General features: G+C 53.2%; 1 protein-coding gene across 6 annotated transcripts; it reads right to left on the reverse strand.

Moving 5' to 3' along the window:
• Positions 1–1450: 1450 nt before the first annotated feature.
• KANSL3 (KAT8 regulatory NSL complex subunit 3) lies at positions 1451–26771 on the reverse strand. Of its 6 annotated transcripts, none has more exons than XM_037371522.1 (22): positions 26475–26771; positions 24928–25098; positions 24062–24152; positions 23571–23756; positions 23307–23438; positions 22856–22972; positions 22160–22261; positions 21947–22018; positions 21557–21631; positions 20461–20618; positions 19488–19551; positions 18775–18975; positions 18363–18519; positions 16929–17006; positions 13518–13709; positions 11681–11765; positions 10612–10766; positions 10078–10190; positions 9234–9453; positions 8874–9007; positions 4444–4606; positions 1451–2197 (listed from the first exon to the last, which is right to left on the reverse strand). In XM_037371522.1, the coding sequence occupies exons 1-22, from the start codon at positions 26717–26719 to the stop codon at positions 1620–1622; spliced, it is 3489 nt and encodes a 1162-aa protein (XP_037227419.1). In that variant the 5' UTR covers positions 26720–26771; the 3' UTR covers positions 1451–1619. The 6 variants fall into 6 exon arrangements, 5 of the variants coding, with proteins under 5 accessions (XP_037227419.1, XP_037227420.1, XP_037227421.1 ...); XR_005101585.1 differs by lacking the exon at positions 4444–4606 and adding an exon at positions 6859–8661 and having other exon boundaries at positions 2112–2197; XM_037371523.1 differs by lacking the exon at positions 16929–17006.
• Between the last annotated feature and the right edge of the window lie 243 nt (positions 26772–27014).

A 27014-nucleotide genomic window follows, 5' to 3' on the forward strand; every position in this document is an offset into this window, starting at 1 on the left:
TCAAGCCTGGAAGAAAAAAAAAAAACAAAAACCCAAAAAAAAAAGTCGAGCGGCTTCAAACCACCACAGGCCGACAGCAGACCCTTGTTTTTGCCAGACACGCTTGCGTCCGCGGGGCCTAGAGTTCCTTCATCCCGGCAAGAAGGTACCACGTTAGCAGCATCCCATCGGCATCCCAACCCCCGACGCCAGGGATTAGCTCAGCCTTGGGATTCGAGGTCATCCCGCACCCACAGCTTTCCCTGCAGGAAACTTTGCCTGGGCTGAATCCAGATTGCCAGCCAAGTAGTATTTTGCTGGTTTTGATTTTTTTTCCCCCGCACAAAACCTCAGGGAAAAGGGAAGAGAAGCCCGGGGCTCGGCAGGATTTGGGGTGCTGACAAAGCTCAGCATCGCAGCGGCGCGAAGTGGGACAGTCCCCAAAGAGCCAGACAGCAGCCGGAGCGGTGCGGGCACAGCCCAGGAGGGGCAGGACGGGATTCCCGGCATCTCACAATGAGCAAACGCAACTATCAAAGTGCAGAACGGTTATTCTGCTCTGGTCCTGAGCTCCCTGGGACAAACACCCTGCTTCTGCCCTGGTGGGTGCTGTCCCGGCCAAGCCAAACCCAGGATCTTCTCACGAGCCGGCAGGATGAGGAAGTGAGCGGAAATTTGGGAAACGTGCCTGCCCTGGGGGGAGCACGGGCCGTCCCAGCACCACGGGCCTTCGTCTGCTGAGCATCGTGCTCCCCGAAAACATCGCAGCCAGCAGAGGTTGCATCACACCCCGCATCTCTCCAGGGAAGCAAGTCAGGGGCTCAGGGCGCAGCAGAGCCGCAGCACGGGATGGAAACGTACAGAGCGTCAGGATTAGCCCCCATCACCACAAAAAGACACCCCCCCCAGTTCACAGCTGTAAGCTCTGTCCTGTGCAAAGCGGTCCCAGGGGGAAACACTCGTCCCCAGCCCTGGCAAACCACCCTTGGTGGTGCCGAATTTGGCCTCACCTTGTCATCTCGGCAGCTGTTCAGTGGCTCAGCACCTTTGTGTCGCCCCTTCTGGTGCTTCCCTTGGTTCAAGCTCACGCTGCCCGGCGCTACCCCTGCTTGCTGACACAAACACAACTGGAATATTAATAAGTCTAATCTGCCCTGAGCCTTAAGTTGAGCCTTTTTCAGCAAGTATAAATATTCCCGATAGTAGCAGGAATCAGCTGGAGCTTCCAGCCCGAGGAGGAACGTACCGGCATGGGGCACAGGCAGGAGGAGCTGCGCTGGTTGCTGCCCAGCACCAATCCTTCCCTGCCTGCACAAGGCTGCTTTGTCCCTCCACACCTTCACAGCAAGACAAAAAAAAAAAGCAGTTGAGGGCTGGGCCACAACCAAAGCGGCTTTTGGAAGGGACGTGGGCAATGAAGTCAGTAAGAAAGAAGAAGAACCATTAAAAAAAACCACACCCAAAAACCCAAAAAACCAAACGCCCAAAAAAGTTTTATTAGACAACAACAAAACCAGAAAAAACATCCCCCCGGTTTGCTCCAGCCTGAACCGGCCCCCTGTGCCCACAGGGCTGCTCCTCTCCCACCCAGAGCCCAGCGTTCCTGAAGCGCCGCTCGCAGCCGAGGGTCCCGGGGGTCCCTACGGCTTCTGGCTGAGCGTGGGCCCCGCTGTGGCGATGATGGAGGAGCTGGCCAGGCTGCTGCCCAGCGTTATCAGAGTGGTGCCAGCCCCTCCTGGCAGCACACCCTGGGACAGCAAGTGTCTGTTAGCCAGAGCCTCTCTGGCGTGGATGATGGTGCTCCCGTCGTCCACCACGGAGGGAACCCTCCCCAGGGTCTCCACTGTCCCCAGAGCATGGCCAAGGGCCGTGGCGCTCTTGGTCAGGCTGACCTTCTCCCCGATGTGTCCCAGGGCTCCGTCGCCCTTCACCGTGGCCAGCGTTGAGGTCAGGATGACAGTCTTGGAAGCGGTTTGTAGGACAGGTCCCACCTTTGAGTGTACCAGGCTGCCGGGAGGGCTGGGGGCACTGGCCAGCGGGGAGGTGGTGAAGGTGACGGCACCGGTGGGAGAGCTGGTAGAGGAGGAGGAGGAGGAAGGCTGGATGCCTGGCAGTTTGAGGGGGACAGAGGTAGCCTCACCCATCACAGACTTGGTAAGCGCAGACAGCTTGGCGTCCGACATGACGTAGAGTGTCTTCATGGGGCTGGTGGTGGTCACTGCGGAGAGGAAAGCATGGTCAGTGGCCATGGGGACGTGGTGCCCGCCCTGGGCTGCAGCCCCCAGCTGTGGCAGCAGAGTTGCGGGCTTTCACACCGAAGAGGAAGACCTGGCTTTGTCCACTCTCCAGAGCGGGACCCCAAAACAAACCCCAGCGCTGTCATACCTCGGCAAGGAAACCACAACGGCTGAACTTGGGCACCAGCAGCACCTCTCCCCTCCTAGACCGCTCCCATTCCCCAAGTACACCCCTTTCTTCCTTCAGTGTCTGAACTTCTCCCCCAGAAAGTCCCCTTCTGTTGGGACAGGGTGTCACGGGTCTTCCTTAGCCAAGCACGCTCTGTATCGCCTCGTCCCCGAGCTCGTGATTTCTCCCCCGAGCTCACGCTGCTCTCTGCGGCCTGGCTCAAGGCAAGCTCCCGCTCATCCCTGGCATCTCCAGCTCCATCCCACCAGCAGCACTGGAGGAGCTCAGACCCTCCTCATGCTCCACCCCAGGAGACAGCTGAAAGACTTTGTGAAACAAAGCCCTCCATGCTCTAAGACAATGGCAGAAGTTGTATCGTGGTGGTTACCCCATCCAAACCTGCTCCCTTGCTGCATCTGCAGTAGCCACAGCCCAGAGAGCAACAGAAAAGAGACTTCACTGAAATCTCATCGCTGGGTTTAGACGTGCTCAAGGGGTGGGAAAAAGCCTGAAGAGCCGCTGCTTGGTTCAGGACAACACTGGCCAGAAAGACCCCAGCCCGGAGCAGCCCACGGTTTGCTCCTGCAGTTGCCCAAAGCTGTGACTCGCTGGGTCCCTCAGGAGCCTGCACCGAGGAGCGGAGCGGAAAGCGGCAGGCCCAGCCGCGCTGGGTCACCTGGCGCGCAGCACCGGATCTCTCCGATACAGCAGCATCAAAGATGCACCGCAGCGTCCCTCACACATGTCAGCAGTGACAGCGTCTCGCGACCACCGCCAGTGCAGCGTGGAACTCCCCGAAATGAAGTGCCTCAAGCGGGGAGGCCAGGGAGCAAAGGCTGACGACGACCGACCGTCTAACCAGGATGGGACCACCAACCCCCCCACCCTGGGGTCAAGGAGGGCAGGAGCACAGTGGGGACAGGTGACTCCAGCCACCCCCACGCAGGCTGGGGGAGTGGCACACACACGATGCTGTTAGACATCAGCAACAACCGCTCCATGAAACAGTCTGGAAAATTTTCTGCGCTAACACCCCAGTCCGCCCTGCTGCTCCAGCGGCTTTCTTACAAACCAGTCCTCCCAGCTGGACGCAAATCCAGCCCAAACCTCCAGTGAAAGCAGGTGAAGTTCTCCACAGATCTAACTTCATCCACTAGCCATGCCAAATAACAAAAGGAACAAGAAAAAACACGAAGACTATGACTTCAGCCTGGTGCTTCTGCACCTCTTGAGTCCTGGGGGAGAAAAGCAGAGTTTGAGGGTCTGCAGAGGGTGGGTAGCCGGGTTGTTAACGCCTGCAAGGAAAGCCGCCTGCGTGGTAAAGCACAGACGCTGCAGAGCTGCCTCATTTGCCCTTTGGGGAACTGGCACAGCTCCCACTGGACTTCATCCCGAGTGCGGACTACCCACTCACCCTCCTTGGAAATCATCTGGACCGAAGAAAACGAAAACACTGGCTTGGCTGGCAGCGGGCTCTTTGGTACAGAAGCCTTTGGGGATGTAACCGAATGCACTGCTGCGCTATATCGATTTTATTTTTAAATCCGAGGCTACTTACTGGCTGGGTAGTGGCTCTGCAATATTTCTTTAGCTGTAAGCGGATGGGTCTGCTCTCCCCAGGCAAGGTAAACAAACGTGGGCAGCACGAGAGTGCTTAGTGCTACGAGCGCCTGACAAGGGCCCTAAACACAGACTGCAGATAATCCTTCCTGTGTCTGGGCTCCAGTTTTAAGTCCCTGCTCTTCGTCAGATGCTCAAAACCGGCTGCATTGAGCCAAAACTCCTTGTGCAAAGAAACCACGGAGGAACGTAACTTAAAGGGAGGGAGGGACCACAAAAAAAAAAAAAACAACCCAAAAAAACCACCAAACCAAACCAAAAAAAAAAAAAGGCAAAACCAAAAAAAAGCAGTGATGGGCTTATTAAAAATAAGCAGCATTTGGGCAGCTATTCCCCGGAGTGACTCCGCACACATCACCCGGCGGCATGGCTCCATCCCGGCCTCCGCTCCGGTCCCCAGGCCGGCTGCCCGCGCCCCACGACTGCCATGCGCCTCACCTACGGGTGCTGCCGCGGCGGCGGTCAGGTGTGCCGCGGGGTCGGCGGGAGCCATCTCTGCGCCAGCCTGGGCTTTGCTGAGATCCATCTGAGACAGCAGCTTGCCAGGAGAGGTGGCACTGGTAGCTGGGGTGGCCAGGTTCCCAACAGCACCGTCTGGAGCCTGGAAGGGTTAAAGTAACGGAGAGCTACTGGAAGTGCCCCGCTGCCAAGGATACACCATCTTCTGGGGGCCGCAAACCATTCCTTGGGGGGCTGCAACCATTCCTAGACCTGTGCTAGCCCTCACCTAACAAAAAAAGAATCACAGCACACCCTCTCCTTGCTTCTTCCAGCCTGGCCCTCACTCCGACCAGTCATGACCAAGCTCCAGAAAAAATGCATCCCGAGAGAAAATCCCCAGAGATCTGTATTTTAAAAGCACGATTGCCTTTTTCTGGAGCAGAATGGGATGGCTCCGTCCCCACTTCTGGCTGCCAGGGAACAACAGTCCCGTGTCTGTTACCTCTGCAGCAACAGGAAAGCAACAGCCAGGAGCTCAAGAATGATTCCTGCACCGTGTAGACCCACTTGCAGGAATGACACGCTGTTACCAGTGGCACCAGTGAAAGCCCAGCAAGAACTGCAACAGCACACACCATACTCTCTGCGTCAAGGAGGTTCCCTCTCACTTGAGAAAGGTGTACAAGCCGCCCTGCCAAGAACCAGCTGGTTCCACAGCACCAGCATCCACAGACGTCCAACACTGGAACGACTGGGCAGTTTGGATTTGTATCCTAAAGCAGATAGCAGCACACCCTGGAGAGCACCGACAGGCTCCAGTGGGATACCTGGAAATTCCCCCACGCGAGGGGGGTTCTTCAGATGCCTCTGGGTCCGTTCACTTGCCACAACTCTGTCTCAGTGCATCTGCAACCTGACACTGCGGAGAGCCAACCGCACGCGTTCCTGTGCTCTCCCTGGGAGCCCTCACAGCCCTGAACTGACAAAATTCAAGCTCTGAAGCAGCTTTTCCAGCTACAAAAGCAGATCCCCGCCTCTTCAGTCAGACTTCGGAGCCAACCTGCCCGCTTTCCACTGCTGCTGACCAGTACTGCTGAAGCTCCAGTCTGATCCCCCCAGTACCCGATGCCCATGCAGGTCACAGCCTGCTTTTCCATGCCTTGTGCAGCAGTTTTAACAGTGCTCCATCACCTTTAACTAATATTTCTGGCCCTGCTGGGCGTTAAAAGGGTCAGACTTCAGGACAAGAAAGATGGTTACTGCCTGCTTACAGCACATCCACCACCAGCTGCCGGCTCTGGGCAGCAGCAAGGGCTGGAGTCAGAGCTCTAGCCCTGTGCCACCTGTGGGAGACCCTTACCCAAAGTTCAAACCGTGGCCTCAGCTTGCAGCTCCGGTTGTTGCTGCACAGATCTTTGTGCCACTAAGCAGAAAACAATTGCCATCCCTCCACTTTCTGGAGCTACTATCAGGATATAAATATGCTGCAGGGGGGAAACCCTTAGAAAAAGCAATGTTCAAAGCACTGCGGAGTACTCTGTTGAAAAGGGAAGCTGAAGCTTGCTCGTATTTTCACTTTAAAGCCACCCAAACGCTCTTGCTGCTGCTTCTGCTACTCCCAGAAAGCATTTGTACCAAACTCCCCAGGGAGATTCCTCAAGTCCTCTGCCTCCTATTTAATGCCCACGGGGGAAGGAAAAGAGTTACCCACTCAAACTGCATCTCAACTGCTACAGGCATCGCCCCAGCCCCCAAAAGTTTAAAAAATCACAGCGCACAGCCGATGCGTGGGCTTCACGCTTCCTGCACAGGCACACTGGAGCCGTCAGCTGGAATTTCAAAGGGAACCCAACCGACAACAGCTTTGGCTACTGCTGAAACCACAGGAGCTTAAGCCCTCAGCGTTAGCCTCCAAAGCCTTTTGTAAATTTGCTCTTTTACAGGAAGCTCTGCTAGATTACGTAATCCCATGTGCTAAAAGGTACACACGAGCTGATGTCAAGGGCTATAATTAGTTACAAAAACACACAGCTCATTCCATTTCCTGTAAAAGCCAGCTTTCAGTTTGCTTTTGAAGCAACTCTCGCAGCCGGCCACACAATTAAGCCCTACCTTGAACACACAAGCTCAGCATTGTAGGTAAAAGTCACAGCGTAGGATCCAATATCCAGTTTGAAGTGCCACCGCCTTCAAACATTAACCCGTGCGTGAACCCGTTAACCCTGGCGTCGATCTGTACCCAGTCTGATTACGCTGCGCAATTACCGTTCTGCTGGGTATTTAGGGTCTCTGAGGGGTGAGGAAGGAAGCAAAGGAAAGCACACCGGTTCTGATGGTTCATCAAATGGCTTTTGAAGACCACAAAACCTGCCTCCAACATGGATGAAGAGTTCCAGATCGAGAGCAACTCACCCGCTGCTTAGGTGGGATCTGCACTGAGTGTCACTAGCTCTGTGTTTTCAAGCTCTACCTTAGCCGGCTCTAAGCTCAGCTCTGCCAGTGTTCGCAGGCTCTGTCGTGCTAGCCAAGTGACTGAAAGAAACACAGAAAAGTCAAGGGAGGAAGGACGTGGATGATCCCAAATCTGAGCTTTAACCGGCAGTAAACTGGGACTCCGCGCGGGAACTACCAGCAATGGTGGTGCAATAGCAGCTCTAAAGCAGCACAGGATAAATGAAGGATTTATGGCTGCTGCTGTTAATACTTACCCAACTTGCATCCAAAACCTTCACCTTTAGGATAATGCCTCCCTAAATATGCCTCAGGGCTTCAAGCAACCTCAAACAGCCTCTGCAGAGAGCAGCAAGGAGTAGAAGCACACTCCCTGCCTCCACGATACTGCCCCGCAACTCAAGTCAACCCAGCAAGAGGGACCAAAACTACAGAGCGAACACTGCCCTGCCTCTCCTACACCACCTCACCTGCCCGGGGCCTGTGTTAGGGCTAGCAAAAGTAGAAAAACCACGTGCAAAAAAAAAAAACCCACACCAATAAACAAACCCTGCCAATCTGGAGCGGTCTTGGCATCCTCAGCCCACCGTACCAGTTTGTTAATCCCTGTCGGGAACTGGAGCTTGATCCCCACTGGACGCTCTACACTCGTCCACCTGCCCAGGCTGCAGGATTTGTCATTCTGGAAGCTTGCTGACCTGATTTCCACATTACTTTCCCCCTGCAGATGCCTGCCTCAAATCACTACAGCCAGCATCTGCCGGACAGTCAGTTCTACCCCTCAGTACATACCCAGGCAACCAGCAGCCCTTTTCCTGCAAGGCCTCCTTCAGCCCTGAGCCGCAGATCACAGGCCTGGGCTGCCTGGTTCTTCCTGCATCCCTGTGTCCAGGAAAGCAGCTACAAAGCAGCGGCCTGTGTGTTGTACAGCACCGCAGCTGGGACCACGGGGAAGCCACCTGAGCTTAGGTCAGCCTTGCTGATGGCACATCACAGTCACCGCTGACCAACCATCCTGTGCAGGGAGTCAGAGCCAACCTTTCTACCCTGACATTGATGGATCCAGCTCAAAATTGACAGTGGTTTAGGACAGAGCCCAAGACTACACCTGCAGTAAACTGATCCCTTTTGCTACCTGCAGGATTCGGGGTTGAGATGTCCATGTCACAGTACCCAAGACCACTACATTCACACCAAAAAACCCCTGACTTGACACCTTACGCCTTCAACTCAGCTGCACCAAGACTTAACCCAGGAAGCAGGAAGGCAGCCAGGATCCCTGAGATACTATTTGTCCTCTCACCATGTGCCAGGTACTAAGAGAGCTTTTCCTACTGTCAGCGATCCACCTCCAAAAGGAGATCCGTATCAAAAGATACAACCTTGGAGCACACGCTCGGCACTGCATAAATTGGTTTCAACAGCAAGGCAGCGAGAAAGAACCGGAGTTGGGGACCTGCAGAAGGGAACAGTACGGTATCCCCAGCATCCACACATCCCAGCCTCACATCCAGGCGTCTAATAGTCAGGAGCAGCGTTTTCAAGACAGAAATGGCTCCAGACAGGACAGCCAACCCACTCTCCCGCCTGAATAAGCAGGGGATAGACACTCTACAAGCAGCTTTCCTCCTCCCACCAAAACCTGTTACTGCCAAGAAAACCTGGAGCTTCAATCACAATTCCCACGCTGATGTCAGCTTTCGAAGTCTAGCTGGAGATTCCCTCAGTGCAGTACGAGCGTGCCAACCAGCATCGACCCTGCCACTAACAGACACGAAGATGACCTGGGTCTTCTGAACCGCCGCCTTGCAAGGCCCCAAAGCAGCCTCAAAGCAACAAAGCTCATCACATCCAAGAGATGTGACCAAGAACACTTTCCCCATGACAGCTCTATCTGCCCTTGACTGTGACGGTCAGAAAAAGGTCAGAAGAGCAGCAGCCGACACTTTCTCTCCAGAGAAAATGCCTAAAATTACCTGAGGTGCCTGTGTCTGCATTGGCTGCTCCTCAAGCTGAGGCTGGACGGTCCCCATCGCAGCCTGGCTAAGCGTGGTCATGCGGCTGGGCTGCCCACGCAGTGTCACAGTAATGGTCGTCGGGGCCTTCAAGCCTAGAAAACACGTGAGCGAGTCACTCCTGAGACACGGGGACCGTGGAGGCCACGTTCACCAACGAGGGGTGCGTCAGAGGCGTCTTCCCATTAGAGACAGTTGCTCCGAAATTACTAGCACATGCAGCTGTCCACAGCTATGGCTCAAAGGTAAAATAAGCTTTGGAAACACTGGTCTTGGGGTGATGGGATGCTGCCTCGCATGCCTGTCCCCCTTCTCCCTTACCTGCTGCCTGGTTGGAGATCTGAGCCAAGCCAGGGAGACTGCTGGCCAGCTTCGCCAGTCCCCCATTTGTCAGCAGCTGGTGAATGGCTGTGGACTTGCCGCTCGCTGAGGCTCCCAGAGACAAAGAGGTGGCAACCGGGATTGTGCGGACGATTGTGCCGGTGTCCGTGGTTATGGCACTCAGGTTCTGGATAGGCGCTGGAGTCTTCACAGCTGAGGGCTGGAGGGAGAAGCAGAAGTACTGAGCACCTGGAAGGAAAGGGGATGCCGGGACGGCAGAGCCTCTCCCTCCCACAGAAGCTAAAGGTCAGAGCTTCCACACTTCATGCTGGTGGCCACAAGTAGGTCTAAAGGCAAGAACTTGTCCCTTCCAGTCTGCACATACCCGTTCCAACTTGAAAGAATAACTAGGAGAAACTGGGGCTCCACTTCGAATGAAGCCACCACCCATTCTGAATGAGGTCGACTCCAACTGACGGGATGAGAGGCACTGCCTGGCAGGTCACAGGCATGTGTTTTCCCAGAAGAACAAGCAGAAAGATCGCTGATCCTCCCCCCTAGTCCACTCTCCAACTCCTCCTCAGCATCTTCTAGGTGGCTGCCTAGAAACAACTTCCCACAGCCTTGTTTCCTAGACTTCATACCACTTGGGGGAATCCTTAGCCCCTGGCACACCACCAAGGCTTGGATGTATCAATTTAGCTGCGGTTCACACCTACCATCCCTCATCTTTTGTGGTCCTGGAGCAAACAGAGTCTGTCTAGGTTCCCTCCGACTCCTACCGCTTTATCCTCCACGCAGCTTCCCTCCAGAGGGGGATCTCTGATGTTTGCAGGCCACGTACCTGTACGGGTGGCCCAGCAGTAGTCACGCTGGCCGGAAGGCCTGATGACTTTGTCCCGATGTCCTGCAGGCTGAAGCTCAACCCTTGCAACAGGCTGCTGGCAGATGCCGCTCCTAAAAAAAAGTAAAGAATAAAATCAGGCTTGGAGAGCTCACCAGCGTGAAATCTCAGGTCTGCCGTACGGCAGGTGTCTGCAGAACTGTTCCTCCTAACCACTCTACACACGCAGCCCAACACATTTCACTGCTGCAGCTACCAACGAGGTTGGCTGTGAAACCTGGGAGGCAAGAGGACGTCGGGTTTGTTATCTCAGGGTATCGCTACACACAAATGACACAATTAACAGGTCACCTGCTGCGCCTTCAGCCTCACTTGATAGCATCCCACTGGATCTCCGCAGGCTCAAGGCACTACAAACGCTGCCTCAGCCAAACCCAAAGCAACCAGGGAACGCAAGACAGAGGATCCACCAAATGATTTTGAACCTGGTTTACCTTTTACATTCACAAGAGAGACACGGAGAGAGGCAGGTACCTTGGAGGGTACTGGCTGGCTGGGCCTGCATGCAGTGGGTGCTGCTGGCCACCAGCCTGCTCTGCAGGGCATGGAAAGCGCTGGGCGCCGTGCTGCTGGGGATCACGGCAGACGGAGCAGGACTTGTGGAGGAGGATTCCACTGCCAAACTCAGCCTACAAAGAAGAGAAAGACTCCAGTTAGCGATGAAAGCTATGCAGATGCAATGCAAGATGGCTTCGACAGCGAGCTGTCACTGGCCTCATTCAACCAAGCAGGACTCCCGGAAGCATAAGGCAGGGAGTTGACAAGCTACTAAAACCCAAAGCAAGACAAGTTTCCCCTGCACCCACTGCAGCAGCTAGAACAAGGAGCACCTATGGCAAAATCCGTCTATTTCTAAACTGGAATTGAGCTTGTTATATGTGTGTACCTACCTAGGTGCTGCAAGGGCTGTCACCCTACGCTAGAGCAATCTACTTTTGTAGTGATGCATTTTCTGTTTAAAACCTACTTTCTACTTGAAAACAGCTCTTTTTCCTCTCCCCTCCCAGACCACAGTCCAGTTCTCCGAAGCTTAGTTTTAATCAAAAGGTAAAACAGTGATGTGAGATGTCAACATCAGATTCATTTCCCAGCAGAAATCCCTACAGCCAGTAAATCAACTTCATGAGCTGATACCGAGGCTTCTCTCTCCTATTTTTGGAAAAAAATGCTTGACTGTCAGAGGGAATGAAGGGAAGTATTAAAAGCAACACTGAATTTCTGGCAAAGACACCAAAATCATTCAAAAGACATGCTGATAAGCAAACATGGATTTGGAAAATAATATAGAAATACAGCCCAACAGCTGCAGTATCTTCTGTTTCTGCCATTCTCTGACTCGGCTCCCTCTTGGCAAATAGTTTTCAGGAGCCTAACGGTCTCCCGCACTTCAGAAAATTCCAGTTATAAGCGAGATATCAGAAAGCTCCACATGTCAAAATCGCCCTGTTGCGGTGCTTCCCATCGGCAGCTGGTCAAAGCGACCCACAGCTTATAAAAAACTTATAAAAAAACCCCACTTATAAAAAAACCCAGTCGCACTCACTTGGGGGCGGTGAGAAGTCCTGACAGCTCCTTTGCGCTCGACACAGACTGGCCGACAGCCATGGGGACCGGCTTTCCAGCAACAACTGCAAAAGAAAAATTAAAAAAATCTCACTCTCTCTCCTCCAGGAGTCTTTAGGGATTCCCCCTCTCTCACACAACTACCCACAGACACAGCGCTGCAGGCCACGGGCTCATCCTGCTCACAAAGCGTCTTCTGAAGGAAATCTCCGTTGCAGCCATAAACACGCACTCCAGTCACCACGCTACGGGAGATCGGGAGTATCAAACGGAGCAGAGGTGCGAATAAAAACCATAAAGTTGCCGTGGTGGAAGCATTACGACAGGTGAGATTGAAGGAATCGGCTTAAAAAAGATAATAATCTGTAAGCAGTGAAATCTCAGGCCCTCGCCACCAAATGCAAATCTCTCCCCTAAACATTTATCTCCACTAATCCCCTCCTCCTAGTCCATCATGGCACAGGTCTACCACCTCAACCGATTAGTTCCGATCTGGCTGGTGGCTAGCGATTGATTTTGTAAGCATTCTTTACAGACACTTTACAAAATACACAGGGATGCGACGAGTCACAATATTTGTTTATTGCGGCGTTTTGGGATACAACTGCGTTTGTCTTGTGCAATTCCTCCTGCTCACGGTAAGAGGGAATTCTTGGTTTGGTTCATGTTTACTTCTGCAATTCATTTCCTTTCTGTGAAAAGAAGTAAAGTTTGGAAAAATTAAAAAAAAAAAAAAAAAAAAAAAAAAAAGATTCCAGAAACCAGGGATTTTTCAAAGCTGCCAGAAGTTAAACTGCAACCTTAAAAAAAAAAAAAAAAAGAAGAAGTGTGTATTTATTAGTTCATGTTCACAGTTCAACTGTTAAATTAACCGAGAGATGCTTCGGAAGGAGCAGAATTATTTCTCAGCTTTGAAAACCACCAATTTCCTCTCAGAACGGAAACGCTGATTTTTCAGTCCTGCACTGCATCGAGCTAACGCAAATAACGAGCGACTGCTTTACGTATCTGGGGCTCTCGCCACGAGGAAGACGTACATGCCAGCGCAGCCAGCGACAAGGCAACATCCTTTAGGTACAAGGATGACACTAGCCAAAGCCTTCAGCCTCCCTTGCGAAGGCTCAAGGGGAAGAAGACCGAGCCCATCACCTCTTCTTGGACTGCAGGGACCTCTGCAGCGCGTGGCACAGTGGGTTTTCCCAGCCACAGCGGCAGGAGAGGAGCTGGTATTTGTTTATATGTGTATCAAAAGCGTATCATGCCAGACTTCGGGCCCAAACAGGATCAGCAGAGCGGGGCACTCAGCTGAATCGGGAAGTCTGAACACGCGAAGGTCTTCCAGAGGGAGGAACATCGCTGTCATCCCCATGTTCCAGGTGAGAGCTTCGCACAGGAGTGGGTAGCAGAACCGGAGACGCACAAGACCTACTTGGAGCAAGGGGTCCGCCAGGACCGGCATCCTGCTTCCAGCAGCGGCTCGATGCCTCAGCGGAAGGTGTAAAATTCGCCTCGCAGCTCATGAGGCTACGGTTGAGCTTTTCGCTGGAGCGTGCAATTCCAACGGCTATGGAAAACAGAGGCTCCTGCCAAGCTCCTATGTGCTGTCAGCCCCCACGCTTCCCTGGCTATCCCCAAGTCACTCACACCTTGAGCCTCCATCTGTTTCCTGCAGCTAACGCCTCACAAAATAGTAATAAAAAACAAAAAGCAAAAAGAAGTCATAGCTCCCTCCCCTCCCCATGCCCCAGAGGAGCGGGTCTGGGCAGAGCCACGACCCCCCTTTCTGGTTACAAAGCAGCTATGCAATCGCAACTCACTTTCTGCCTGGGTGGTGAGGGGTGCTCCGTTCCCCACGCCAGCAGCATCTCCGTGAGAGACAATGGTCACCTTGATTTTGGCTCGTTTGGAGGATTTGGTGCACTGGGTCGGGCTGGGGGTCTGATGCCTCTTCAGCTGCATACGCACATCATCTTTCTCAGCCCCTTCCGAGTGCTCTGAGGAGACTGGAACTAGGGGACACAGAAGTAGCTTTTTGAAAACTGACGGCCGATCCCTCGAGGTCAGTGCTGCTCCACTGTGCCAAGGTGCGGAGAAGGGACGCATGCCCATGCACACTTCCACAGCTCCCTCCATGCCAGCCTTGCCCATCTCCCATGCACCAGGATCCCACGCTTCTCCTTTTCACCATCTACGCTGACTTCTGCGTGCCCTGAGCTGCTGTCTTAGGGGCGGAACTTAGCTTAAGCTACTCACAAGGTAAGGCAGGATGGCATACAAAGTCTGTCTTGCCTGTGCAGCGAAGGAAAATGGACGTCTACAGCGATATCACATCTCCACATAAACGCTTTTCATTTCAAAGCACAGCATCATCAATCCCGGCATCGGGCCCCTCCAACGTCCCTAATTTCCAGGTGAAGGGATGAGGGTGCAGAGATTTGCAAAGCTGATGCAGGCACGCTGCCAGTGCTGGGATTAGAGCTCAGCCCGCCTGCTCCTCCGACACACCAGCAAAGGTATTGGCATGCCTGTCGTTTGGCACATCCCTTCCAGCGCTCCTAACCGGCCCTCCAGGAGCTGGACTGAAGCGTACAGGTTTCTTAGAGGCACTAAGCGAAGCAGCCGTGAGCACAAAAGGTGCTGCAGCAAAGCAAAGCCCCCACATACCCTACGCTGGTTGGTACTAGGGGGAAAAAAAACACCCCATGAGCTGAGGTTTTTCTTCTGCGCCAGCAGCTTCTTTTGCTGCCATGTCCTTGACCATCACATTCATTCCATCTTGCCTAGAGCACAAGCTTGCCGGGGCCAGGGCTATCAAAAAGCGCAGAGGAACCACGACAAGCACCTCTGGGCAGCCCAGGAACAAAACAGAGCCACGAGCTGGCACGTCCTGCCCATTCACGCTCCGCGCATCTCCCACCGCTGGCATGTACAATCGTCCAGCCCCAGCCTGAAACGCTGCTAGACTGGGTCGAAATGAGGGTGCAGATCTGCCTCCTGCTATGGTGTGTGCGGCCTGGCCGTGCTCAGAAGCGCACCCGCCGCTATGCCTAAGTGCTGCCATGATCTGCAGCAAGGGGAAAAGGCTTTTGCTCAAACCTACGGAGAGCCCTCTCCATCAGGAGCTTCCACAGACCGCTGCCGAGCCAGCTAACTCCCTCTTTACAGACGGTCCTGAGCATCTAAGCTGTGTATTCAACCACCTAGCGGCCAAAACGTATGTACCTTTTATTTCTATATATCTAGATATGGATATTTGATACAAAAATCAATATAAATGTGCATGTGCGCATAAATATATACATACATGTATTTATATGTTCCCTGCATACCACCTACATACCTCTGAACTGTGGGTGTAGGACAAGAACGAAGCCAAATCCCTAAATTTCAGGTGACTCCAGACATTTTGGGGCCACTGTGGTCCCCAAGACAAGTGACAAGCTTGCTGGCCTGCCATCGAAGGCCGGACTTGTGGCTGGAGCATGTTAACTCGTGACACTCGTGCAACGCTCCCGTGCCCCCCACCCACCTGCAAACATGCATCGTCCAGATCACCATCCAGAGAGACCTCACCAGGCGTGCACAGACTGCAGGCACCAAAGCCCCCTCCCCACCCACCCCCCAAAAAAATGCCACCAGCCAAGCAGGACAGTGAAAGGGCACATGCACAGGCAGTGGCGTTAGGTGCCCCTCAAAGCATCGGCAAGCAGTGACCCAACGTCCCTCTGTGTCCCCACCGCACGAGAGCGCAGCCTGCTTCTGCTCACACAGGGGCACACAGACCCCCACCACCAAGGGCTGGCTGTGCATTCAGAAGGAGCACCAGCTCCCGAAACAATTCAAAACACTCCCAGTGCACGTGGCACACATGCCCCGGCTTCCTACCTTGCACCTCAGGCAGCTGATAATAAGCCCAGAGATTTTAATCGGCTTTTGATCTTATCAAAAAGCAGGGCAGGCTGATGCCAGCCTCTCCACGTCTCCCCACCAGCAGGGAAACACCCACTGTGGTTTCTCTTCCCAGCAGACGCTGGGTGGGAGGACTCCGGATAAGCCCAAGGCTTCACGAGCGCTCCCAGGCTCACCTCATCACACAGGGGAGAGCACAAAACAAGGCTCAAGGCAGAAAGAAACCTTTAAAACAACCAGCTTGGGCCAATACTTGCCTCAGGACTTCGTTACCACAGCTGTATGCATGCAGTTTGGACTACACCTCATGTGGGCTCAGGACAAGCAAGGAGCCTGTAGGAGTCTCTACACTGCACGCCAAAATACCTTCGCCTCCAGCGCTTGCCTCATCAAGTTAAAAGCACCAGCGTGTGTGGTGTTTCAGAGAGGCAGTTCTCACCCACATCAATGCTCCTAGCACCCTGGGGTCACCCAGAGAGAGAACTGACACTGACAGCTCACGTGACGACACCGCAGCCTCCCAAAGCTTGGGATTTCAACTTTTCTTCCCAATCCCAGCTCCACACAGTCACTGCCATTCAAGATGACAAACCCCATCTTTAGATACGCTGTGGAACTTGCCCCTCTATCCCTAACCCTCAGAGCATCCCACGCACCGAGGCTCACTTCTCCGCATGCTCCTGCACCCAATGTGAGACCACAGGGCTAAAGACTGCTCACGTCCGCATGTCTCCTGGTCCAGACAGCATCCCTCTCCCACCACATCGCCATCTTCGCAAAGCCATTCCTCTCCCTGACCTCTCTGCTCTCCTCTGACTCTCTCTGGCCAAGAAACATGGCTCTACACGTCTACATCTGCCCCTTCCAAGTCACTTGGAAATCCCTTGTTTCTGCTCCCAGCAACAGCCCCTTTTTGCTGCTCCACATGTTCGGGATGCTCCCCCAACACACACATGGTCTCTCAAGATCCCCTCCTCAGCCCCAGCACGGGAAAGGGTTAAATTCACGATCGAAAAAACATCACCGCATCTTCCGCCAAGTTTTAGTCCATCAGAGCAAACCGGCTGCCAGACTACATGGCTCGAAGCGCAGTATTTACCTACCGGGACAGGGGAAGATCGCAGAGGAAGTTAACGCTCTCAGCTGGCAAGTGGACCATTTGCTTTAGCTTCCAATACAGCAACGAGAAAGCAAAAAGCAGGGGGACAAGGGGACACGTTGGGCCACATCCCCAAACCAATGCAAGGGAAGAGGAAGACGATGAAAGAAGATAGCAGAGATAGAGAGAAGGAGGGAGACAGAAGTGAGGAGATACTCACCAAAGAGACATGAAGAGGTGCCAGGAGGAAGAGCTTTCCTCACCAGCATGTTTTGTTTCAGAAAAGCAGCAAACTGAGCTGAAATGAATCAGAGAGAATTACAGTATCACAGCCCGGCTCTGGAGGGGGACAGGGAACTCCAGGGACACCACTGCGACCCACAGACAGAGACCTTGGAGCAGGCAGGCAGGCAGAGAGCTCCAGACATGACTCATCCAGCCACAGGGCACAATGGAAACACACCGACCTCCTGTCTGGACAGACGGCAGCGTAGCACATCCGACACCAGAAAGGGCATCATCCCAGCTTTCCCAGAGAGCGCACCCCAACCACACGAGCCCTCTCCAGCCCCACAACCATTGGGAAAAGGTCAAGCTCCAGCGCCCAGGGAAGGAGGCACGGCCAGCTTGACTGAGCAATTGCACTGAGAAGCTGAGAGCGGCTGGAGACGTCAGCCAGCACATCCCTGAATACGGCCACAAAAGGCAGGCCAGAAGCGCAGCAGCACTCCTAACAAAACAAGGCAGCCACAACACACCCCACTCCACAGACCCTCCCCCTCCTGCCTCCCACATGCTATCTAGAAACTTCCTCCCTCAACTGCAACAACAAAGGAATGTCTTTAGTCCGTGGTCTGAGAAATCAAGGGAGATCCAAGCTTCAACTTGCCCCTGGAGCCTACCCCGAGTTCGAGAAAGACTTTAGAGAATAAGGAGGGTCACATTGTTGCAGGAGACAACAAGAAGCCTGTTCAGGTCTGTATGGAGCAAAGAAATAAGGAGAGAAGGGAGGATGGAGAACTATTCCCCAGGTGCCGCTGATACTTGCCAGAAGAGATCATCATCAACAAAACCATTACCTACATTCACAGCATTCACAATCAGACGGAAGCTGCACCGTAAGGCTTTTAATCACCATCTAACAGGACAAAAAAAGCCCCCAGAGCTCAAGCTGGATTCTTATTCAGAGCAGGTTTTCCACTGCCATTTGATGCAAGATGACTCTGTAATTACCCAAGCCCCACTGTTTCAGTCCCAATTCGATACCCTCAGCCATTTCCCAAGTACCTTCAGTCTCCCTCCCAAGCAGCCTCCAAGGATACAAGACACCAGGCTCACGCTCGGAAGAGGATTAAGAATACGGCTACGTGGCGATTTGATCAGCCAGCGCAAGTGAAAAAACCTTCCCACTTTGAACAGCAGCAAGGCTCCGCAAGCTGCAGAAACACCATTTCTAATCTAATTTCAACCCTCCACAGGCTGCTGCCTTCGGATGACAGTGATAGGGGACCGAGCTGTAGAGAAAGCTGCCACTGGGAGGCTTGGAATTCAAGACAGGACTCGGAAGACAAAAACCTACGCACATCACGACAGATAAAAGACCAAAAATGCAGATGCCAAGAGGGAAGAGGCTGGAAAAGCAGCAGGGCATTACCTTGTGCCTGTTTGTGCGTCAGGACAGTGTCTGTCCTCTGCACCTGCCTCTTCAGCAGCTGCGTGGTGCCGATCTGGCTGGGCTTCTGGATGGAGGACACAGCAGCCATTTTAGTCTTGGGGCTTGAAGTGGGGCTGCTGGAGACGCTGGATAAGTCCTGCTCGAAGAGAAGGAACACCTCTTACCCCCACGTTTCCCTTGGGTCATAACCCTGAGCGTAGCAACGTGTAGCACTGACATCCTTTTGCTGGAGCAGATCTATTTCTGAAGGTTCGTTTGCCCCCCCGCAAGCCCCTCCGTATCCTGTCACCTCCCTCTTCCAACACTAACCACGTTTCTTGCCACATATTTCAGTGGTACAACACAACCTCAGCCTTCCCCGGCTCAAATTATCCCAGAAAGAGCTTCCCACCTCTGAGCCTGAAGGTGAGGCGGGCACTTTGGCTGCCGGCGAGGTGGGCCTGCTGCCTCTTTCCGGCAAGTCAAACGATAGATCCCTCCTGGTTGAATCACGCGGCTTCTTCTTCTTCTCAGCATCCAGGTCCCGGGGATCGGAGCCTGAGTGGCTCTCTGCTCGGGTGAGGACTCCAGTCAAGAAGTCAGCTATTTCATCCTGGGAAGGATGAAACAAATAGACTAAGTGGTGCGCAGGTCTCTGAACAACTGATTTTCACAGCTTGAAACAAAACAAAAAAAAGAGAAGAACGAAAGATTCCCAAAGGGAAAAATGGATAAGGCTCTCTAGGTTTAATATTCTGCAAAAAGAAACCCTAGACCCTTAAAGAGAGACCTTGGTTTTCTCATTAAAGCTCACACTCCACTGATTTCTGACACACAGGAAAGAAAACATAATGGTTTCTCCAGTGCTCCCAAAAATACCGCTTGCTTCCCCCAGGCAGATGTCCTGGAAGACTTAGAAAACTGCTCTTTGTTTCAGGTGCACTACCAGAAAGCTCACGTCTCTCCTCCTCAGGAGACAACGGCTTCAAAATCCCACTCAGGAGACAGATTATCTTCAATCCAACCAATCCTGGCAGTAAGGTTGTTGTCAGTGAGCCATTTCAGCACAGAGTCTGGTTTTTTTTATATAGATTTGAGGTAGAAAAGGAAGATTTCTGTGGTTACCTGAATGCACCTGTCCACCATACTCTGGGTCAGGCCTTCAGACTTCTTTTTGGCTTTGCTTATCCTATTACAAAAAAAAAAAAAAAAAGCCCACAACAAAACAGATGCAAGTCAACACGTTTGGTTTTCCATGTTCACACAACATCACTCTCCACCTGAAAGTAAGATTCAAGTAGCAGCAAGCTCACTCCCCCATCCAGTTAGACACAGGGTGAGGAAAAGCCAGCTCCCTCAGCTCTCAACCCAAGAGCACCGTCTACTGGAAAGATGAGATTCATCCCTCGGAAGTGCCAAGACAAAACTTCAATGACAAGGAAAAAGGCCCAGCAGCCCAAAGCATTTTGCAAAGCCAAAATGACGTTGCTTTCCCCTTCCGAGCTCTGTCTTCAGACCAGTATCAGAGTTTTATGTTTCTTCCTTTCCTCATTATCCCTACTATAAGTTTCTGACTTATATGATGCTCCAAAACCTTGTCTGAGCTGACGGGTCCAGCGCCAGCACCAGGCCAACCCTGTTCTCGTACAAGACGTGCTCAGGTTTTTGGTGCAGTTATTCCAAACGCACCTAAGTTACGACAGGAGAACATGCCCCACAGTTTAGTGAAACCTTAAGAGCTTCTTGTTTCCTGCAAGGCTTTTACAGCCTCCCTGACCCCAAATCTATGCACAGCCTCCAAAAGCAACATATTCCAGAGCCAGGGGTGGCATGAAAACCAAAACTTGCTCTAGTATCACACCACACTGTACCCTGGATCTTTTATTCACCGCTGGGAGAAACAATGCTGATTTATCACAGAAAACTGACCCTCTATCCAACATACCAGGTTTTGAATAACAAAGCTGACCTTGATGCAGCATTTTATGCAGTTCCCATCTAGTTTCAAATACGAAATTTGGGTGAGTTTTTGTACGCAGCACACTCAGATGTTGCCCGGTGTTGCTGGGAAGGGAGCACCCATCTCGCAGAGTGTTACCTGAGGTTGTCATCTGCTCCTCCAACCACCACCATGCTGTTATCGGCTCGTATTTTCTCCCGGAAATCTTCCATCGCTTCGATGTTGCACTGCAGGGAATTCTGACCGATCACAAAGAGGACAGGGGTCTTCATCTCCAGGAGGGGGTCGTCAACATCCTGTAAGAGCAAGGAGAACTGTAATCCAGAAAGACTGATCCAGGACGCAGAGCCTTTGGAGCCAAACACCGTCCTGAATTAGATGAAGATTTCCCAAAAGGGAAGGCACATGCCACAGGGTCAGACAGCGCTTCACACGTGATCCCGGTACACGCCACCTGTGTCCTGAAAGGAGTATAAACTGTGTGACTCATTTAAATATCTCATGAGAAGGACTGGCTCAAAAGCTGAATGAGTACATAGTGCTGTTACTCATTAACAGCCGAGGCTGATGCCCTCCCCCTCAGAAACCCTATTTCACCGCATTTTCCTCCTTCCAAGCTTTTGCCACACAAACCCAGGATAAACCTGAAGCGCCACCAACAAAGGGTGACCCCCGATGGGATTTACACAGCTGTACCGAGCCCTGAAGAAAACCCTGCTCTAGAACCACACTGTGCTCCAGCAAATTTATACATTTTTTTATATATACAGCTTTTATAGAGATTTCAGCTATCCTCAGAATTAGCCATTTCATTAGCACAACCATAATCATTCCCAACCCCGTCACACACTGGTCAGCTAATAAAGGAGCAATTTGGGCTCCATAAAAATCACCCAAGTTGTCCTCTCTGGTGCCAAATGACACAGTTAACAAGAGACCTGCACATAAGACTGCAGAAAGGAGCTGCAAAAACACATCACAGCAGAGACAAGCAAACACAGGACTTCGGGCACCTACTAGGGCATCAAGAATCCTACTACGAATGCAACAGTCCCACCTGCTGGGCACCCCCCTCCAAATAAAAATCACACAGACACCCCTCAAAAAAAATCTTTCAATTCTCACCAGACTTCCAAGCCCGATTCTATGAAACAATCTAGGGAGATTAGAAACCACCACCCCCCCAAAAAAAACCTCCGTTCTTTAAATGGATCCACCTCCCTTTGGTCCTTACCCCTCTGGGGCCATCAATGGTGAGAAGCGGGAATCCAAGGCACACAACTGCAGTGACATACTCCATCACTGAAACCTGGGTAGAAAAAGCAAGAAGTCAGCATTTGAAGTGCACTGAGGGTGTGAAGGCTGTTCTGCCAGGCACAGAAATATCTTCCCTATTTTGACCTTGCTTTGTGGATCAAAAGAGTGGGAAAGAAACATCGAATTACTCAAACTGCTTACGCCCCCAAAACCAGAAAGGTTATTTGTCTCAAAGCCAGGCCTTGGAAAGAGAAAAGGGACAGGAACAACCCCGATATAGCCTTAAATGTAATAGTAATTTAAATCTAGCTCTGAACCAAAGCTGCCAGGTGGGCTCTGAGAGGATGCAAAGGAATCAGGTACTTACATGACAGGCCACCAAGGCACCTGTGTTCCACCCAATCAGGATGATCGGCTTGTGAGAAAAATGGTTGTGAATCTACAGGAGGAAAACAAAAGACATGGATGGAGAAGAAGAACAGACAAAGGGACGCTGCACTGGGGTGGCACAGCACCTACAGGCAAGGTGGCTAGTTTGAAGAGAGCAGCAAAAGCTCCCCGATACACTCATTGCTCTTACCTCTGCCACTTTGCCCCTCACTGCCCCGATCATGTGTTCCAGGCACTGCAACACGCCCACCCCGCTGCCGTTGTTCAACAGGTGGGTGGCGATGGGAATCACCTGTGGTTGGAAATGAAAGACGGATTAATAGAGGCAGCATTACTGGGGACAACAGGTACCCACAACAATTAGCACGGACTGAAACCAGTTTATGCATGAACTTGTGCTTCCTCTCTCCTTCTGGCCCCCAGGATTCACTTCTAACTATTAAAAACAGAGGAAATATGAGAATTCCCCACAAAGACCACCTCTGCTACTCACCTCGCTCCTATACACCCACATTAATCTACCATCTTAATTAAGATGTGTGTGACCATCCAGGCAGAGGACTAAGGTGACCTATAGTCTCTTTCCTCCAAACTCTTCCTACCAGAAAACTCATCAATCCTTAATAACAGTTAATGATACCATCTAAACTGCTGAAGATGGAAGACTCTGGTCAGCAAGAGACCCCAGACAGATGGGATTTGCACAACTTCATCCCCTGTGCAGTGTCTCAGACGGTAAACATTGCAGGTGGTAGATGCCAGCCTCTGCTTTCAGCAGAGCCAAGTATTTTGGTGCACTGAAGGCTTGTAAAAAGCAGCTCAGCAGCTGCAGCCTAGCACAGCTGCTAGTTTGTACTTCTCTCCTTTCAAAACCGACCATACGAACCTTTCCCAAGCAGGAAAGCTGTGACTGCCAGAATCGATGCCGTCGAGAAGTGGGGAACATGGAGTTGGAGGGTCCAGAGGAAGCAATCAGGATGAGGGGGGAACCAGGCAATTTACTCTACGAAGTTCAACAAGAGACATGTAAGGAAAAGCAACTTCCCTGCCCAAGACCTTGCTACCCAGCCTGGCCCACACAACAAAGCAGGAGAGATCTCGCGTAGCTCATTAATGAATCACATTTTTGCCAGCCAAAGCCACCTCAGGATAGTGTAAGGCGGGGAATGTGTCCAACAGAAAAAAAGTCCCCCTCACTGAGCAAGTCTAAAGCAGGAGGAAAAAACAGCCCAGGAAGCAAGCCAAAGGTGGAAGGAAGAGGACAGCAGAAGGATGGGAAAAATAAAGCTGATGCGACACCAGCCTCCTGCTCCCTGCAAGCCCCAAGAGGTACTCACGGGTTTATTATGTGACAAGACACCCACTGCTGGGTCCCAAGGTCTCTTCAGCAGCAGAGACAGAGCCTCAGCACCTGCTGCCCCCGTCTTCGTGGTGGAGGAGAGCAGCATCCTGTCAATCAGGGTGGGGATCTGAAACCAGAGGCCAGAAACGACTGAGAAAATGCACACAGCCAGTTCAAAGAAAAAGGATAAAACCTTTAACAAGCTTTATAAAGGGAGAATATTATAAGTGATAGCGAATTCTTTCACTGCTTTTATCACCTTTCCTTTAAGCGTTTGCAGAGCATCCAAGTAAGCAGCCAGCACTGGCAAACTGAGCGTTTCCACCAATGTTGTGTGAAGCCACTGGATCAGTTTGGTGTCCCAGTTCACGCTAGCCAGGGCTTGGCGGACCCTCCGAGCACATTTGTCCACCGCTATCCTCCTCAGGACTGGCTCATTGCAAGCCTAAGGAAATAAAAAAGAAATACAATTATGGGAAAGATCAAACATGCCACGTGCATCCCAAGCCACAGGAAAGTATTGGCTTGGGCAGCCCAAAGTCCTCTGGCAGCAAGCAAAGACCAAAATCCTCACAGCGAGGACAAAATCATGCCTCAAAGAAGCCCAGAGCTGCCCAGTTCTTAAAGACTAAGCAACTCAAAGACCAAAACTTTTATCCTGACTCAAACTGGGCTTTATTAGTAAAGACTGATAAACACACACAGGCAGGGACTCTGCTGGAAAGCGAAATAGGAAATAAAAGACCTTACCCCTTCGTTAGCCAAGCGAGCCAGCCGGTCAGACTGCAGCGCTTTGTGAATCTTATTAAATAGCTTGTTCTGGGCCATCGTCCAACCCGTCCTGTCGAGAAAACCAGAGAGGTAATACAGGTCACTGTTACACTGACATCCAGGTCCTGCAAGCCACTGCCCGTTCCCAGTCGGCATCAGCAGCACAGCTGGGAGTCAGCTGCGATCGCAGCCTCAAGAACTGATTCACAGCTATGGACAAAATGGGTTTTGCTACAGCAGATGTAATTAGCAGGCTTGCTCAATAAAAAACTCTAGTTTTTAGATGTCACTAGGGCATGTCGGCAAACATCCAAGCACCAGAAAGACAAAAGTAACAGCAGAAGCAATAAATAAGACCAAAATAATTACTCTTTTTAGCACAGGCTATCACCATGTTTCTCAAACAAACCGTCCAGGAAAAAAAACATCAAAACAGACATTCCTTATAATGACAAGACTGCAAACAGGCTTGACTACAGTTCCAGGAAGGGTTTTTGACTGGCTGGAATTTACGTATATCTTCATTTTCAATTTTTGACACTGGAATTGAGGATCTACGTGAAATCCGACGACTCACTGTCCCAATCTCCTCTCAACAGAGGAGACTGCTTCATGGGAAGCGTGTGGGAGAGGTTCAGCAGCTGGGCCAGCCTCTACCATCAAATCCAACAGCTTTCACAGCAGGCAGACAAGGAATTTGGACACAAGAATTCATTTTCTTTGAACATTATTCAGTTCAGGAACGTCACTGCGTTATCGAGTCACACTAAGAAATCCACCCACAACATGCCACAGGTGGCTGTTTATAGCGCCCAAATTTCTTTTTTCTGCTGCCCCTGCGCTACCTGTTGACGTGTTCCTCCCAGTCGTCCGGCGGTGGAGGGGCATCCGCGTCTGTACGAGCAAACATCACATGGCGCTCGCACTCGTTCATCACGCTGCGCGCCTTCTGGTTGTCATAGAGTGGCACGGGCGTGGGCGTCACCGTCTCGACATCGATGGGGATATCTGCTTCACTGTCGGAAATAATTATGCTTTAGAGAAGGAGATTGCTTGCCCTGGGGTCTGCCGTGCTTTAAAGCTTAAAATCCACTGAGCTTCATAACCAGGTATCTTATTATTCCCGGTCTGAACTCAGGAAGCCCCCTGAATCCCAAGCCCTGAGCTGCGACTCTGAGGGCACTTCCACCCGTCACCCCAAACTCACCCATGACCCCAGCCCCACACCCTGACCCTAAACCAAACCATTGAGGCCTGGCCAAACCCCCCCTTCCCACGCCGGCACCAAGGCTGTGAAACCAGCCCACCCCCGCGGTGCTAAGCCAAGACCCCCAGCTCAGCCCCCCCCACCTTCCCCCAGCCCATACTGCTCCCCACAGATCCCCAAACCCGCTCTAGTCTCCTCAGCCCACCCTCTCCCCCCATCCCCACACACAGGCCCCTGCCCCACACTCTCCCCTCACAGACCCCCCAACCCCACAAGACTTCCCACAGTCCTACAAGCCCCCCGCTCTCCCCTCAGACCCCTCAAGACCTCTCCCAGCCCCACAGAACACTCCCTGCTCCACACTCTCCCCTCACAGACCCCACAGGTCCCTCATAGGACCACCACCCCCAGTCTCCACATAAGCCCCTCAGCCCCACATAGGCCCCATTCCCCCCTCATCCCTCCCCCCGGCCACATATAAGCCCCTCAGTCCCACAGGCCCCACTCTCCCCTCACAGGCCCCTCAAGACCCCTCCCCAGCCTCCCCATTGAGCCTTCAACCCTCACTCTCCCCTCACAGACCCCTCAGGACCTCCCCCAGCCCCGCACAGGCCCTATTCTCCCCTCACAGGCCGCTCAGGAACCCTCTCTAACCACACATAAGCCCCTCAGTGCCACAGCCCCCTCAGGACCCCCCAGCCCCCACACAGGCCTCTCAGCCCCACAGGGCTCATTGTCCCCTCACAGCCCCCTCAGGACCCCCTCCCAACCCCACACAGGATAGGCCCCACAGGCCCCACTCTCCCCTCACAGACCCCTCAGGACCCCCTCAGCCCTCCCAAAGGCCCCTCAGGTCACATTCTCCCCTCACAGACCGCTTAGGACCCCCCCCCAGCTCCCACACAGGCCTTTCAGCACCCAGCCCCCATATAGGCCACTCTCCCCTCACAGACCCCTCAGGACCCCCTCAGCCCTCCCAAAGGCCCCTCAGGACCCATTCTCCCCTCAAAAACAGCTCAGGACCCCCCCCCCAGCTCCCACACAGGCCTTTCAGCACCCAGCCCCAGCCCCCATATAGGCCATTCTCCCCTCACAGACCCCTCAGGACCCCCTCAGCCCTCCCAAAGGCCTCTCGGGCCCAGAGGCCCCCCGCCCCGCCCCCCAGGCCGCCCCCCCCGGGCTCACAGAGCGGTGCCGGGCTGCCGCCGGGGGGTGAGGAAGAGCATGCGGGTGGGCCGGGCGGCGCTGGCGTCGGGGTGGGCGCTCCAGGGCTTGGCGTAGCTGTGATCCAGGCAGACCAGGTCCAGCTCCCGCTCGTGCACCGACAGCTGCAGCAGCAACGACGTCCCCATTCTCCGCGCCGACCACTGCAGCTCCCGGTCGCGATCGCGCTCCCGGTCGCGATCACGATCCCCCCCGCGCTGCGACATGGCCCTACAGCCCCCGGCGCCGCATCCCGCCGCGCACGGCCCGCCGCCCCGCCTGGCGCGCATGCGCAGGCCCCGCCCCCCGGCGGCTCCGGGGGAAACGCGGCGGCTGGAGCGGAGCGGGGAGGGGGCGGGAGGGGCGGGGCCGGGAGAGGCAGGGGGCGGGGCGAAGCGGGGCCGGGAGAGGCAGGGGGCGGGGCGGAGCGGGGCCGGGAGGGGCGGGGCGGAGCGGGGCCGGGAGGGGCGGGGCGGAGCGGGGCCAGGAGGGGCGGGGCGGGGGGACACGGGGACACGGGGG

The sequence above is a fragment of the Falco rusticolus genome, chromosome 20 (genome assembly GCF_015220075.1).
Source record: "Falco rusticolus isolate bFalRus1 chromosome 20, bFalRus1.pri, whole genome shotgun sequence".
NCBI lineage: Eukaryota > Metazoa > Chordata > Aves > Falconiformes > Falconidae > Falco > Falco rusticolus.

What these genes read in the sequence shown, in the direction of transcription:
- KANSL3 (XM_037371522.1), bottom strand. Translation starts at nt 26,719, where the DNA reads ATGTCGCAGCGCGGGGGGGATCGTGATCGCGACCGGGAGCGCGATCGC. An exon ending in TGAGGGGCAAAGTGGCAGAG is followed by an intron (nt 22,019 to 22,159) that starts GTAAGAGCAATG and finishes TTCCTCCTGTAG; the next exon opens with ATTCACAACCATTTTTCTCA. An exon ending in CCATTGATGGCCCCAGAGGG is followed by an intron (nt 20,619 to 21,556) that starts GTAAGGACCAAA and finishes TTGCTCTTACAG; the next exon opens with GATGTTGACGACCCCCTCCT.